General features: G+C 37.1%; 1 protein-coding gene across 7 annotated transcripts in view; it reads left to right on the top strand.

Moving 5' to 3' along the window:
- The window catches only part of C2CD3 (C2 domain containing 3 centriole elongation regulator), a 144,091-nt gene that overhangs the window by 39,860 nt on the left and 87,276 nt on the right, over nt 1-16,955 (top strand). For all 7 annotated transcript variants that reach the window (XM_046016591.1, XM_046016592.1, XM_046016590.1 and 4 more), the window contains 5 exons: nt 880-1,027; nt 10,071-10,222; nt 11,013-11,222; nt 11,909-12,021; nt 15,899-16,017. In XM_046016591.1, coding sequence (XP_045872547.1) covers nt 880-1,027; nt 10,071-10,222; nt 11,013-11,222; nt 11,909-12,021; nt 15,899-16,017 — 742 coding nt within the window. The remainder of the gene's footprint in view (nt 1-879; nt 1,028-10,070; nt 10,223-11,012; nt 11,223-11,908; nt 12,022-15,898; nt 16,018-16,955) is intronic.

The following is a 16,955-nucleotide window of genomic DNA, read 5'->3' as shown; positions in this document are numbered from 1 at the left end:
ATTTTTAATAACATGTTCATTAAGAATTCAGTAAGTCATTTACAGGTATCTATTCAGTACCAGTTATTTTAGGAGAAACAAAAAGGAAGTATACACATACTTGTATGCTTATATTCCTTATCAATTTACAAACTTTTGGGGACTCCTAATCTCACAAAACAAACAAGGTTGCTGGGGGTTGGGGGGATAGGGATGGAGTGGCTGGGTGATAGACATTGGGGAGGGTATGTGCTATGGTGAGGGCTGTGAAATGTGTAAGGTGATGATTCACAGACCTGTAGCCCTAGGGCAAATAGTACATTATATGTTAATAAAAATAATTTTTTAAAAAATTTACAAACTTTTTATAAGTAGGATATCTGTTTTACTTATTTCTATATCACACATGGAATTAATCTTGCCATAATTAACCCTAAATACACATATTTGTGCTTAATGGAAGAAGGCATATTTATGAATTCTTCACAAAAACAGCATGAGCATTTAACTCATTGAATTATAGATAATTCTTTACCTTCTTTTCCTCCCTGCTAGCCCATAAGCAGTGTAAGAGTAGAGCAAGTTAGTTTAACCATCTCTGTATCACTCAAGACCTAACACCATGCCTGGCACATAATAGCTGCCAAGAAAAGAAAAATGTTTGTTAAATAAATGAATGAGATCATAATCAGGGTCAGTAGTTTATTTTTGAATACTAGCTGTTGGCATCCCAGAGGAAGGAGAATATAATATGAAAATATTTAGCAGATAGTCTTCTCTCTAATGTGAGTCTTTTGCTTAACATATCTTCTTTAATGTTTAGAACTTTAGAAGGTTTTCAATTAGAAAACTGTAGCTCAACTGAAACTTCTTTTAATGTCCTTTTGCTTACCTCTACAGTGCTGAATTATCCAAAGGTCAGTACTGGAATGGGCTTGGCTCTCCTCCAGATTCCCCATCTCCTGGGAGTGATGTGTATTGTAGCAGTGAGCTGAATGATCCTCAGTATGACCAGAGTCTCCTGGAGAGCTTATTTTACACGGCACCTGTAAGTCATTGAATCTACAGCTTTGGAAATTAGAGAACAAGACTATTAATAATATTATTAAGTGTAAGCATGTTACCACTTGCCAGACATTTTATATATGTCATTTTTCTTTTCTTTTTTTAATTTTTTAAAAGATTAATATGTAATGTATTATTTGTTTCAGGGGTACAGGTCTGTGAATCATCAGTCTTACACAGTTCACAGCACTCACCATAGCACATACCCTCCACAATGTCCATAACCCAGCCACCCTATCCCTCCCCACATCCTCCAGCAACCCTCAGTTTGTTTCCTGAAATTAAGAGTACATGTCATTTTATAGATGAGGAGACAGGCCTAGTAAGGTTAAGAATTTTAGAGGTGGCTGGCTGGCTCAGTTGGTACAGCATGGGACTCTTCATCTCAAGGTTGTGAGTTCTGGCCTCACATTAAGTATATATAGAGCTTACTTAAAAAAAAAAAATCTATCTTAGAGAGATAGAGGATATGAAATGGTAAAAGAAAGAATGACCCGTCTAGAGAAGCAATTTGTGCACTGCAAGGATCTAATTTGAACTGACGAGAAGATATGTGGGAAAGTCATCATCAGTAAGGCAGGCTGGCATATTGCAGGAAGCCCTTGAATATCAGGTGAGGAGAAATGACATGATCAAAATGGTGGTTAAGGAACATTACTCTAGCAATGATTTAGGGAGCTAATTTAGGGGAGAATACCTGGAAGGAGATAGGAAGCCACTGGGTTATTGGAGGTATGTATGAGAGTGACAGCAATGCGGTTGGAAACACAGACATGAATTTAAAAGATGTTATGAAGTATTAGCATTTCATGATTTTCTGTTTTAAAAATCATCACTGATACTCTGTTACTTGTGGAATAAAGAGAGAATTTAAATTTATTAAATTTTATTAAATTAAATTTATTTTTGGTGTGCAGGGAATTTACATGTTATCTGTTATTTTTATTTTTATTTTTTTGTTTTTATTAACATATAATGTATTATTTGCCCCGGGGTACAGGTCTGTGAATCATCAGGCTTACACATTTCACAGCACTCACCATACCCTCCCCAATGCCATAACCCAGCCACCCTTTCCCTACCCCCACCAGCCCCCAGCAACCCTCAGTTTGTTTTGTGACATTAAGACTCTCTTACGGCTTGTCTCCCTCTGATCCCATCTTGTTTCATTTTTCCCTTCCCTACTCCTGACAACTCCCCACCCTCCCTCAAATTCTTCATATCAGAGAGATCATATGATAATTGTCTTTCTCTGATAGACTTATTTCGCTCAGTGTAACACCCTCTAGTTCCATCCATGTCATTGCAAATGGCAAGATTTCATTTCTTTTGATGGCTGCATAGTATTCCATTGTACATATATACCACATCTTCTTTATCCTTTCATTTGTTGATGGACATCTAGGTTCTTTGCTTAGTTTGGCTATTGTGCACCTTGCTGCTATAAACATTCGGGTGCACGTGCCCTTCAGATCACTACATTTGTATCTTTAGGGTATATACCCAGTAGTGTGATTGCTGGGTCATAGGGTAGCTCTATTTTCAACTTTTTGAGGAATATCCATGCTGTTATCCAGAGTGGCTGCACCAGTTTGCATTCCCACCAACAGTGTAGGAGGGCTCCCCTTTCTGGGCATCCTCTCCAACATCTGTTGTTTCCTGACTTGTTAATTTTACCATTCCGACTGGTGTGAGGTGGTATCTCATTGTGGTTTTGATTTGTATTTCCCTGATGTTGAGTGATGTGGAGCACTTTTTCATGTGTCTGTTAGCCATCTCGATGTTTTCTTTGCAGAAATGTCTGTTCATGTCTTCTGCCCCATTTCATGATGGGATTATTTGTTCTTTGGGTGTTGAGTTTGATAAATTTTTTATAGATTTTGGATACTAGCCTATTATTGATATGTCACTTGCAAATATCTTCTCCCATTCTGTCAGTTGTCTTTTGGTTTTGTTGACTGTTTCCTTTGCTATGCAAAAGCTTTTGATCCTGATGAAGTCCCAGTAGTTCATTTTCGCCTTTGCTTCCTTTGCCTTTGGTGATTTTTCTAGGAAGAAGTTGCAGCTGAGATCAAAGAGGTTACTGCCTGTATTCTCAAGGATTTTGATGAATTCCTGTCTCACATGGAGGTCTTTCATCCATTTTTAGTCTATTTTTGTGTGTGGTATAAGGAAATGGTCCAGTTTCATTCTTCTGCATGTGGCTATCCAATTTTCCCAACACCATTTGTTGAAGAGACTGCTTTTTGTTTTTTTTCCCCATTGGACATTCTTTCCTGCTTTGTTGAGGATTAGTTTACCATAGAGTTGAGGGTCTATTTTCTCTATTCTGTTCCATTGATCTGTGTCTATTTTTCTGCAAATACCATACTGTCTTGATTACAGCTTTGTAACAGAGTTTGAAATCTGGAATTGTGATGCCACCAACTTTGGCTTTCTTTTTCAACATTCCTCTGGCTTTTTGGGTCTTTTCTGGTTCCCTATGAATTTTAGGATAATTTGTTCCATTTCTTTGAAAAAAATTGATAGTATTTTGATAGGGATTGCATTAATGTGTAGATTGCTTTAGGTAGCATAGACATTTTCACAATATTTGTTCTTTCAATCCATGAGCATGGAACGTTTTTCCATTTCTTTGTGTCTTCCTCAGTTTTGTTCACAAGTACTTTATAGTTTCTGAGTACAGATTGTTTGCCTCTTTGGTTAGGTTTATTCCTAGGTACCTTATGGTTTTGGGTGCAGTTGTAAATGGGATCGACTCCTTAATTTCTCTCTCTCCTGTCTTGCTGTTGGTGTATAGAAATGCAACTGAGTTCTGTGCATTGATTTTATATCCTGACACTTTGCTGAATTCCTATATGAGTTCTCACCATTTTGGAGTGGAGTCTTTTGGGTTTTCCACATAAAGTATCATATCATCTGCCAAAGTGAGAGACGACTTCTTTGCCAATTTGGATGGCTTTTATTTCTTTTTGTTGTCTGATTGCCGAGGTAAGGACTTCTAGTACTCTAGTACTCTAGAGTACTAGAGTACTCTAGTACTGTAGCAGTGGTGATAATGGACGTCCCTGCCATGTTCCTGACCTTAGGGGAAAAGCTCTCAGTTTTTCCCCATTGAGAATGATATTTGCTGTGGATTTTTCATAGATGGCTTTGATGATACTGAGGTATGTACCTTCTATCCCTACACTGTGAAGAGTTTTGATCAAGAATGGATGCCATACTTTGTCAAATGGTTTTTCAGATTCTGTTGAGAGTATCATACAGTTCTTGTTCTTTCTTTTATTAATGTATTGTATCACATTGATTGATTTGTGGATGTTGAACCAACCTTGCAGCCCAGGAATAAATCCCACGTGGTCATGGTCATCCTTTTAATGTACTGTTGGATCCTTTTGGCTAGTTTTTTGGTGAGAATTTTTGCATTCGTGTTCATCAAGAATAGTGGTAAGTCACCTTTTTGATGGGGTCTTTGTCTGGTTTGGGGATCAAGGTAATGCTGCCTCATAAAATAAGTTTGGAAATTTCCTATCCATTTCTATTTTTTGGAACAGATTTCAGGAGAATAGGTATTAATTCTTCTTTAAATGTTTGGTAGAATTCCCTTGGAAAGCCGTCTGGCTCTGGGCTTGTTTGTTGGGAGATTTTTGATGACTGCTTCAATTTCCTTATTGGTTATGGGTCTGTTCAGGTTTTCTATTTCTTCCTGGTTCAGTTTGGTAGTTTATATGTCTCTAGGAATGCATCCATTTCTTCCAGATTGTCCGATTTGCTGGCGTATAGTTGCGCATAATGTGTTCTTGTAATTGTTTGTATTTCTTTGGTCTTGGTTATGATTTCTCCTCTTTCATTCATGATTTTATAATTTGGGTCCTTTCTCTTTACTTTTTGATATGTCGGGCCAGGGGTTTATGAATCTTATTAATTCTTTCAAAGAACCAGCTCCCAGTTTCGTTGATTTATCTACTGTTCTTTTTGTTTCTATTTCATTGATTTCTGCTCTAATCTTTATTCTTTCTCTTCTCCTGCTGGGTTTAGGCTTTCTTTGCTGTTCTTTCTCCAGCTCCTTTAGGTGTAGGTTTAGGTTGTATACTTGAGACATTGTTTCTTGACAAAGGCTTGTATCACTGTACTTTCCTCTCAGGACCGCCTTTGCTGTGTCCCAAAGATTTTGAACAGTTGTGTTTTCATTTTCATTTTTTCCCATGAATTTCTTAAATTTTTCCTTAATTTCCTGGTTGACCCATTCATTCTTTAGTAGGATGCTCTTTAGCCTCCATATATTTGAGTTCTTTCCAACTTTCCTCTTGTGATTGAGTTCCAGCTTCAGAATATTGTGGTCTGAAAATATGCAGGGAATGATCCCAATCTTTTGGTACTGGTTGAGACCTGATTTATGACCCGGATGTGATCTGTTCTGGAGAATGTTCCATGTGCACTAGAGAAGAATGTGTATTCTGTTGCTTTGGGATGGAATGTTCTGAATATATCTGTGATGTCCATCTGGTCCAGTGTGTCATTTAAAGCCCTTATTTCCTTGTTGATCTTTTCGTAGATGATCTATCCATTTCATTGAGGGGGCTATTAACGTCCCCTACTGTTATTGTATTATTGTTGATGTATTTCTTTGCTTTTGTTATTAATTGGCTCATATAGTTGGCTGCTCCCATGTTAGGGGCATAGATATTTAAAATTCTTAGATCTTCTTGCTGGACAGACCCTTTAAGTATGATATAGTGTCCTTCCTGATCTCTTATTATAGTCTTTGGCTTAAAATCTAATTTAATGTGATATAAGGATTGCCAGCCCAACTTTCTTTTGATGTCCATTAGCATGGTAAATTGTTTTCCACCCCCTCACTTTAAATCTGGAGGTGTCTTTGGGTCTAAAATGAGTTTCTTGTAGACAGCCTATTGATGGGTCTTGTTTTTTAATCCATTCTGACACCCTGTGTCTTTGATTAGGGCATTTAGCCCCTACATTCAGGATAACTATTGAAAAATACTAATTTACTGCCATTGTATTGCCTGTAAGGTGACTGTTACTGTATATTGTCTCTGTTCCTTTCTGGTCTATTACTTTTAGGCTCTCTTTGCTTAGAGGACCCCTTTCAGTATTTCCTATAGGGTTGGTCTGGTGTTTGCAAATTCTTTTAATTATTGTTTGTCCTGAAAGCTTTTTATCTCTCCTTTTATTTTCAATGGCAGCCTAGCCAGATATAGTATTCTTGGCTGCATATTTTTCTTATTTAGTGCTCTGAATGTATCATGCCAGTCCCTTCTGGCCTGTCAGGTCTCTGTGGATAAGTCTGCTGCCAATCTAATATTTCTACCGTTGTATGTTACAGGCATCTTGTCCCAAGCTGCTTTCCGGATTTTCTTTGTCACTAAGACTTGTCAGTTTTACAACTAGATGAGGGGGTGTGGACCTATTTTTATTGATTTTGAGGGGCCTTTCTGTGCCTCCTGGATTTTGAAGCTTGTTCCCTTTGCCATATTAGGGAAATTCTCTACTATAATTTGCTCTAATATACTTTCTGCCCCTCTCTCTCTTCATCTTCTGGGGATCCCAATTATTCCAATATTGTTTCATCTTATGATGTCATTCGTCTCTCGAATTCTCCCCTCGTGGTCCAGTAGTTGTTTGTCTCTCTTTGCTCAGCTTCTTTTTTCTCCATTATTTGGTCTTCTATATCACTAATTCTCTCTTCTGCCTCATTTATCCCAGTAATAAGAGCCTCCGTTTTTTATTGCACCTTATTAATAGCTTTTTTGATTTCAACTTGGTTAGACTTTAGTTCTTTTATTTCTCCAGAAAGGGATTCTCTAATATCTTCCATCCTTTTTTCGAGCCCAGCCAGCACCTTGATAGTCATCATTCTGAACTCTAGTTCTAATGTGTTATTAATGTCTGTATTGGTTAAGCCCCTAGCTGTCGGTACTGCCTCTTGTTCTTTTTTTTTGTGGTGAGTTTTTCTGCCTTGTCATTTTATCCAAATCAGAATAGATGAATAAGGAAACAAAATACTGAAACGGTCTCAAAGACTTCAGAAAAGTATATGCTACCAAATCAGAAGAGACCCAAAATGGGGGGAAGAAGAAAGGGAAGGGAAAAAAAAAAAAATATATATATATATATATATATATATTAGACTGGTGAATAGAACAGAGCCACCCACTTGATTTTGGGTGTATTCTTAGAAGAAACTATTTCTGAAATTTTAAGGAAAGAAAAATATATGTATATACAAAAATAAGGGTAAATACGATGAAGAGATGCACTATGACTCTAAAGATGAAAATTTTAAAAGATTCTAAAAAGGGATTGATAAGATAAGTTGGTTGGAAAAAGAAAAAAAAAAGAGGAGAGAATGTGATCAGGCTGGAGACTAAAACAAAGCCATGTGCTAGATTTAGGGTATCTTTTGATCTATTAGAAGAAATTGTATCCCAAAATTTTGAAGAAAAAAAACTATATGTATACAAAAAATAAGGTTAAATACAATGAAAGGATAAAATATGACTATAACAATGAAAATTTAAAAAGATTTTTTAAAGGTATTGATAAGATAAAATAGTTAAAAGGAAAGTTAAAAAATAGAGTAAGAAAAAAATAAAATTAAAAAAATTTAACTTTGGGGCACCTGGGTGGCTCAGTGGTTTAATCTGCCTTCAGCTCAGGTCATGATCTCAGGGTCCTGGGATCGAGCCCCGCATCAGGCTCTCTGCTCAGTGGGGAGCCTGTTTCTCCCTCTCTCTCTGCCTGCTTGTGACCTCTCTCTCTGTCAAATAAATAAATAAAATATTTTAAAAAAAAATTTAACTTTGCAAGACTAAAGGATCATAGGAAGAAAGTCATGAATTCTAATGTGTTGCTTTCCCCTAGCTCTGGAGTTCCACAGTTCTCATTGATGAGTTAACTTGGTCTTGGCTGGATGTTCTTGCTGATCTTCTGAGGGAAGGGCCTGTGATAGTGATACTCAAATGTCTTTTTGAATGAGGTGGAATTGCACCGCCCTTACCAGGGGCCAGGCTAAGTAATCTGCTCAGGTTTGTTCTTAGTAGCTTTTGTTCCCTGAATGCTTTCTGTAGAGCTTTGGAGAACGGGAATAAAAATGGCAGCCACCCAATCTCCGGCCATCCAAGTTGAGAGCGTGGGGCCCCACTCCTCAGTGCACCCTCAGAGAAAAGCAGTGAATCCCTCCTGTCTCCCTGGTGTCCAGCCATACTCCATGCTCACCCGGCTTGTGACCAAGCATTTCTGTCTCTGGCACACAGCCCCGTTTGGAGTTTCCAAACACAGCAGACTCCTGCTGCGCGCGCCTGTGCCGCTCCTCTCCAAGGAAGAAGGAGGGGGTCTCTCTGGGTCTGCCACTTGTGGGTCCCTGCTTGAAGAGCAGTGATCCAGCTGTGCCTAAGATCATGGTTTAAGGTAACCCCGAGCTGAGAACATACTCCTCAGCTCCATCTCTGTAGCCGGCTTCCCTGCTCCAATACCTGGGAGCTCTGCCACACTCAGACACCCTGGACTTTCTGTGACCCTGCAGGACCTGAGACCACACTATCTCAGCACGGATTCCACCCCATGCTTAGCCACTGGTGCAACGTCCCTCAGCAGAGCAGACTTCTAAAATCTCTTGATTTTGTGCTCCGCTGCTCTACCGCTTGCAGGGAGCCGGCCCCTCCCCATGGCTTTGGATTCACTTCTCCACACGTCCTGTCTTCCAGAAAGTGGTTGATATTCTGTTCCTAGAATTGCTGCTTTTCTTCTGTTCTATCTCCTGTTGAGTTTGTAGGTGTTCAGAATGATTTGATAACTAGCTTAGCTCCTGGGACCTAATGATATTTCAGTCTCATACTCCTCCACTGTCTTGCTTCTTATCTATTATTTTTGAGTACTGTGCCAAATGCTTTAAATTCATTATTTCATTTAATTCTTTTTCTAGCCCAATATGATAATGTTTTCTTTTATACATCATGATATAAATGCTTAGGAGTGTTCATTACTTGTAAATAATAACATCATCTCATAAACCTTATGTATGCATTAGTATCTGATCTTGACTTACCTCCCTAACGTTATCTCCCACATTTGCCCTTTACCTTCCAGTAATACTGATTGTCTCATCACTCCACAAACATTATAGTTCTTTTTTTATCTCTATATTTTTTGCTTATACTGATTCTTCTACTTTGAACTTTGAAATGCTTTTATACATCTGATAAACTCTTTGTTCTTCAAAAATCAGCTGATTACCTCTCTGAAGAAACCATCGTACACTTCTCCAAGCAGAATTTATTGCCCAGATTTCCACAGGATCCTGGGACATTCAGGCAATGTTGTATGATACAGTTTCTCAAGAATAAGAACATGTCTGCATTATCTTTGTATTACCAGTACAACAAAGCCTGATGAATATTGAGTACTCAGTGAGTACTTAGTGAATAAAGGAATGAGTTTGAATATCACTATGTAATCCCCATGCCATTTGAACAAAATAATCTTAGAAAAGATTGGCTGGTGAGGAGTGAACCAATAGACCATGATGCAATGGAAAGATCAGGGAGTTAAAATGTACATGTCCTTTCTCAGGGTTTGATGTTCTTAATATTGAATAACATCCAGAGCTTAGAAATTTAGCATTATGAGTCTGTGTTTTTGGTTTCTAAAATTCTTAATTAGGTGACATTGTTCCATTTTGCCTCAAACTGTGGTAGAAATACAGGCTTTGGTATCTGGCTTTGGTACTCGATACATAATAGATAGTAAATAATTAATGATTGTTATTATTATTGAAAATTTGAAAGAAGAGTCTATTTTCATTTATTTTCTTTGAACTGAATTTGTAGGTTATTTTTATATAGCAGGAGAAATGTGGGATTATCTCCCTGGCATCAGTTATCTCTTTAAAAGAATGATATATGTGCAGAGAAGAGTTTGATTACTTTTAGAGAAATGTTTTCATTACCACTCTCCCTAAAGCAATTTTTTTTTAGTGCCTCTCTTTTTGTTTCTTCCCCCCATAGAAATCTGATACCAGCATCAGTGATTTCTTCAGTGAAGATGATATTTTCCCTTCTAAAAAAATGAACCAGTCAAAAGCTCTTTCCAAATCTCCTAAGCTTCTGGAGTCGAATGATCCTAAGTTGAAGAAAAGGGCAGCAGGCAAGAAAAATAGGTGAGCCTATGATTGAGGCAAAAGCAAAGGAAGATTATTTTCACAAGATTTCCTACAGTAAATGATCTGTATTTGCCCAGCACTATCATCCTAGTTAAGTGAGTTATAGTAGTTCACTAAGTATTGAATCCTTAAAAGTGTAATAATATGAAAAGATGGATACAATAAAATGGTTGAGAAAGCAGAATTCTAGGTTGATTGTGGGCTATACTACACTGTAGAAAATATGAATAATGAAAACGAATACACCGAAGTGATGATAGTAGTTATATTGAAGTAGTAGGTTAACTGAGGTATAATGCCTGTTGCCCTTATAAGAAAACCTAATTTTGGGGGCTCCTGGGTGGCTGTCTTTAAGTGTCTGCCTTTGGCTCCTGTCATGATCCCAGGGTCCTGGGATCGAGCCCCGCATTAGGCTCCCAGGGAGCCTGCTTCTACCTCCACCTGCTGCTCCCCCTCCTTGTGTTCCCTCTCTGGCTGTCTCTTTGTCAAATAGATAAATAAAATCTTGGAAAAAGAAAAAAGAAAGCCTAATTCTGTAACATCTGTTTCTATACTTGTGTGGAGATAAGCCTTTAGATTAGAAGAATGGTTTTACATTTTTTGAAATTTCTTTCACGCTGGGTTAGGACCAGAATTCTATTGATTAAAGTCATTTCTCAGTCCTTGATAACTTGTGAATTAGATACTTGGCTGCCCTTCCTATTTCCTCTTTTTGCCTGTACAAACTAGATCCTTTCATGTTGGGCTTTGGACTGTCTGTTTCATTGTCTATATGAACTCCTTTCAGAAATTTGGTTGAACAACAGAAGATATCAGAAACTCCAGAAGATGCCCAAGTGATGACACTAAGTGTGGATAGATTGACCCTTTTGGGTAGAACACATTCAGTCAGAATCATCATCGAAACAATGATAGTTCCTCCAGATAGTCCCCAGATGACCTCTGGCAAGAAAAGCTTTTCTGGCAGACCACTTAAGCTGACAGCAACAAAAAAGCGGTACGTCTCTAACGTGGAAAAGCTAAATTTGACATTTCTAGAATGTGTGTGATGGTAAATAGTAATTAGTAAATAATATATATAATATATAAAGCTATATAATATACAATAAAAAATAAAATTATAAAATAAATAATTCTATAACATTTTATGATTTATAAAGTACTTTAATATGACTCCATCAACAAAAATGTTTTCAAAAATGAATTCTTCACTAGGTATCAAGGCCATTACTAGGTAAGTGTGAGAAAAAAGGAAATTGAGACCCTGACTCTGTTGTTACATACTTTACAGTCGGCACAATACAGACATACTTAGAGGCTGCAGGATGCAAAATAGGTGTTTTATATTAAAAATACTTCGGAAGATTTGTAGACATTCTGTGATAATTTTCCAGCTTCTACAAATATCAAATCATTGTTATATGCCTGAAACTAATATGTTATATGTCAGTTATGTCTCAATAATAGATAGGTTAAAGATAGAGTAAGTAAACTATGCAAGCACAAGGTAGAACTTGCCTGATAGGATTGGTGAAGGCTTTCAAGAGACCAGATAGGTCCTCTGAGGATCTGAGGTGCTGAAAAATAGGACCTTGAAAGATATGTAGGATTGATCAAATAATAAATATGTTCATTTGTTATTTGGTTTATATTTAAATCACTTTTTTTGGTTTTGATTTTTAGCACCTTCTTTGTGGAGTATCACTTTCCCGTGGGCTTTTCTAAAAATGGATTGGGAAAGACAGCTTTGATCACCGAGGTCGTTCGACTTGCCTCCAGTAAAATTACAGATGGAAGTAAGAGAGAGACTAGTTTTCTCTTCCTTAGACATTTTTGCTGTGGAAGAATTTTTCAATCCCTAAATATTCATCTGACTTTTATAGTACCATAGACTCGTAGAGTTAGAAAGAATTGTGAAGTGAACCTACTGTCATTTTTTTATTTTATAAGTGAGGACACTGCCCCCAGAGGCGCTATGACTATCCTGTTGCAAGGCAGCAAGTCAGTAACATACCTGAGACTAGAATGCAGAACTCCCGATGCTTAGAGCACATTTGCTGGACTCTTGCCATTTTTCTTTTATTCCCTTTTTTAAACAACTTTATCAAGATATAATTCACATATTATACAGTTTAACCTTTTAGAGTGTTCCTTGAACCCATTGAAGAGTTCAGTGGTTTTGTATATACAAAGAGTTGTACAACCATCATGATCTAATTTTAGAACATTTTCATCCCCCCAAAAGAAATCCCGTACTCATTAGCATTCACTCTTCATTTTCCTGTCTCCACCCCACCCACACTAAACAACCCCTAATCCATTTTCTGTCTATCGTTTTACTCATTCTGGATATTTCATATAAATGGAATCATACAGTATGTGATTTTTGTAACTGGCTTCTTTGACTTACCGTAATATTTTCAAATTTGATCTATGTTATGATATGTTTCAGTACCTTTTTCTTTATTGTGGCTGTATAATATTTCATTGTATGACTATACCACATTTGGTTATCCATTCCTCAGCTGATGGGCATTTGGGTTGTTTCTGCTTTTTGGGTATTGTGGAGAATGCTTTTATAAGTATTTGTGTACACGTTTTTCTGCGGATATAATGTTTTCATTTCCCTTCAGTGTATACCTAAGAGTGGACTTGCTGGGTTATATGGTAACTATATGTTTTAACTTTTTTAAGAACTGCCAGATAGTTTTCATTAGTTGCTCCACTATTTTACATTCTCAGTGGCAGTGTATGGAGGTTTCCAATTCTCCACATACTCACCAACCCTCGTTATCTTTCATTATTTTTTATTGTAGCCATCTTAGGTGTTATGAAGTAGTATCTCACTTGGTTTTGATTTGCGTTTCCCAGTAACCAATGGTGTTGAGTGTGTTTCCCTGTGCTTATTGTCTGTTTGTATATCTTAGAGAAATGTCTGTTGCAATTCTTTTTTTTTTTTTTTAAGATTTTATTTATTTGACAGACAAGGATCACAAGCAGGCAGAGAGGCAAGCAGAGAGAGGAAGGGAAACAGGCTCCCCGCTGAGCAGAGAGCCCAATGTGGGGTTCGATCCCAGGACGCTGGGATCATGACCTGAGCTGAAGGCAGAGGCTTTAACTCACTGAGCCACCCAGGCGCCCCTGTCTGTTGCAATTCTTTGCCCATTTTTAAGTTGTTACTGGGTTATAAGAATTCTTTATATATCCTGGATATAAGGTCCTTATGAGTTACATAAGGCCCTTATGAGTTACATATTCTGGATATGAGACTATTGTGAGAGCTATGATTTTGAGTATTTTCTCCCGTTAATGGACTGTCCTTTCAGTTTCTGAGTACTATCATTTATAGCACAAATGTTTTGAATTTTGATCTTGCCCAATTTTTTTCTTTTGTTGCATGTGCTTTTGATACTACCTTTTTTTTTTTCTATTTTAAGGGTTTCTAATACAAAAAAGTAAAACAGTAATATAATAAACATTTATGTTCCTGTCATCCAAAGTTATATAACTTTCTAACAGATTTTGTGAGTTTCTTTGCATTGGTTATCCAGTTTGATCCATGAACAAGTTCATCAGTATTGAATTAACATTCCTGTACAGCCTGGTAACAATGGATTTTTAAATTTTTATTTTGCTTTGTTTTATTTGTTTTTTTAACTAGATATAATCCATTCACTTGGTTCAAAATCTTTGTAGGCAATGTTATAAATTTTGTATTATTCCTAAAGTATTTCATGCATATATAAGCAAATATGTTTATCCTTTTTTGCCCTCCCATTTTAATCCAAGTATTAGTGTACCTTATGCCCTGTTCTGTACCTTGTCTTTAATAGTGTATCTTAGTAATTTTTTCATACCAGGGCATAAAGAACTCAGCCTTCGTAGTTCTTTATGACCACATAATATTCCCTTGTATGACTATGCCATAACTTAAACCCCTCTTATTGATTAATATATTACTGTTTAGGTTGTTTTCAGTCTTCCTGTTAAAAACAGTGGTTCAATAGAAAAATTTTGAACATGCATCATTTCTCATTTGATATGTGTATATCCAGTACAAACATTAAAAATACTTATTTACTTGTTTTTTTACATTTTTTAAAAATTTAAATTTAGTTTAATTAACATATACTGTATTATTAGTTTCAGAGGTAGAATTTAGTGATTCATCAGTTGCATATAACACCCAGTGCTCATTCCATCAAGTGCCCTCCTTAATGCCCATCACCCTGTTACCCCACCCCCCACCTCCCTACCCTCCAGCAACCCTCAGTTTGTTTCCTAGAGTTAAGTCTCTCACAGTTTATGTCCTTCCGTGTTTTTAGTTTTTTTAATTTTTCCTTTCCTTCCCATATGTTCATCTGTTTTGTTTCTTAAATTCCACATGAGTGAAATCATGTGATATTTGTCTTTCTCTGACATATGTCATTTAGCATAATACCCTCTAGTTCTGTCCAAGTCATTGCAAATGGCAAGATTTCATTCTTTTTAATGGCTGAATAATATCCCAGAGTGTGTGTGTGTGTGTGTGTGTGTATAAACACATACTACATCTTCTATTTTATCCATTCATCTATCGATGGACATCTGGGCTCTTTCCATAGCTTGGCTATTGTGGACATAGCTGCTATAAACATTGGGGTGCATGTGCCCACTATATTTGTATCCATTAGATAAATACCTTGTAGTGCAATTGCTGGGTCTTAGGGTAGCTCTATTTTTAACTTTTTGAGGAACCTCTTTTCTGTCTTCAAGAGTGGTTGCACCAATTTGCACTCCCACAGTGTAAGAGGGTTCCCCTTTCTCCATATCCTTGCCAACATCTTTTTTTCCTGTGTTGTTAATTTCAGCCATTCTGACCGTTGTTCCATTCTGTAGATATAGAAAAATTTGTTTATCCATTCATCCTGTTGATGAGCACTTGGGTTGTTTATAATTCTTAACTATTACCAATAAATCTGTTATAAACATTCTTGTACAACTGTTTGTATGGACATATATTTCCTTTTCTCTCTCTCTCTCTTTTTTTTTATAAAGAGTTTATTTATTTGACAGACAGAGATCACAAGGCAGAGAGAGGAGGAAACAGGCTCCCTGCTGAGCAGAGAGCCTGATCCAGGGCTCGATCCCAGGACCCTGAGATCATGACTGGAGCTGAAGGCAGATGCTTTAACCCACTGAGCCACCCAGGCGCCCCCTTAGCGCATATGTTTGACATTCATTTCTCATAGCAAAACTAGAGCAACAGAGCACTGCTTATCTTCTCTGTAATACATGCAGGGTTTTCTCTTTGTCTCTGCTCCTTCAATCCCTACAACCCTAACACTTTTGTGAAATTATGCTGACTAGATTTCTTTTTTTTTTAAAGATTTTATTTGTTTATATGAGAGAGAGAATGTACAAGCAGGGGGAGGAGCAGAGGGAGAGGGACAAGCAGACTCCCTGATGAGCACAGAGCCCAACTGACTGCAGGGCTCAAAACCAGCACCCCAGAGATCATGACCTGAGTAGAAGTCAGACCCTTAACTGACTAACCCACCCAGGTGCCTGGTTAGACTTCTGAAAGAGATTTTAGTTAGATCAAAATGGAAGCAGGTGGTGTCAAAGCATGGATTGATGACGGCTGTAGTTGGGTGGAGTGACATGTGCTTATGTGTTTGGTTCTCCCTACAGTGGTGAATTTCCAGCAGCGATTTGTGTTTCCACTACATTTTGATGGCCCAATGATAGAACACTGGTGGAATTCCAACCTCACTTTCCAAATTTACACAAAGAAAACCCCACAGAAAAAGGTACTCAAGTGATTTTGACCTTTGCCTTATCACTTATTCTAGGGAATTAGAATATACTTAAAATTATATTCCTACCTAAACTAGGAATTTCTCCAGGCTCAAACACTGCTTATTATTGTTTCTAATCTGTTTGCTATTTGTTATAAGCCAGATATGTTAAAGGCACTACACAAACACACTAGCAAATTTAATCATTACAACTCTGTGAATTAGGTACATTATTATCTTTATTTTATAGACAAAGAAACTGAGATTTGGTGAAGTTCAATAACTTGTCTAAGATCACTCAAGCTAATAAAAGATAAAGCCAGGCAGGACTCTACCTCGTGTTCTGACTTTAGACCCTAAGTTCTTAACCTCTTCACTGTATTCCCTGCTACAGAGAGGGGACTATTTGAACTGATACAGGTTATAAGCCTTAATTTGAGACTCTGTTTCTTATTTTCAGGCAGAATACATAGAGGTCCAAGATAATAAAATGTGGATAGCAGTTTTGATCATCTTATAAACTTATTCCAAGTTTATAAAGTTCACTTGCAATTGGTACAACATAAATTGATAAACTATGTCCTGAGCAGTTTTTAACTTATTTCAGTAAATTACTGAAATCTTTCTAATCTTTGATCTCCTCTTGGTATGGATAGCATGAGGAACGTATCTCGAGGTTGGGTTTTTTTTTTTTTTTTTTGTCTTTTCAGAGGATATAATTAATACAAGTTCTTTTGGAAAAATATACTAAAATAAGAAGAGGTGGGAAAACACATAATTCTACAACCTCAAGACTGCCTCTGCAAACGTTTCAGTATATTTACATTGAATCACCTAGCTAAAGGCTTCTTTCTAAAAAAAGAGTTGTATGTGTTTTTGGCAGAGAACTTGAGAAAATATTTCTGAAAAGCAGAAACTGTCTATAATCCCATCACCAAGACATAACTGTT

The sequence above is a fragment of the Meles meles genome, chromosome 8 (genome assembly GCF_922984935.1).
Source record: "Meles meles chromosome 8, mMelMel3.1 paternal haplotype, whole genome shotgun sequence".
Classification (NCBI taxonomy): Eukaryota; Metazoa; Chordata; class Mammalia; order Carnivora; family Mustelidae; genus Meles; species Meles meles.
The sequence above is the reverse complement of the archived record's forward strand: the minus strand, read 5'-3'. Positions and strand labels throughout refer to the sequence as shown.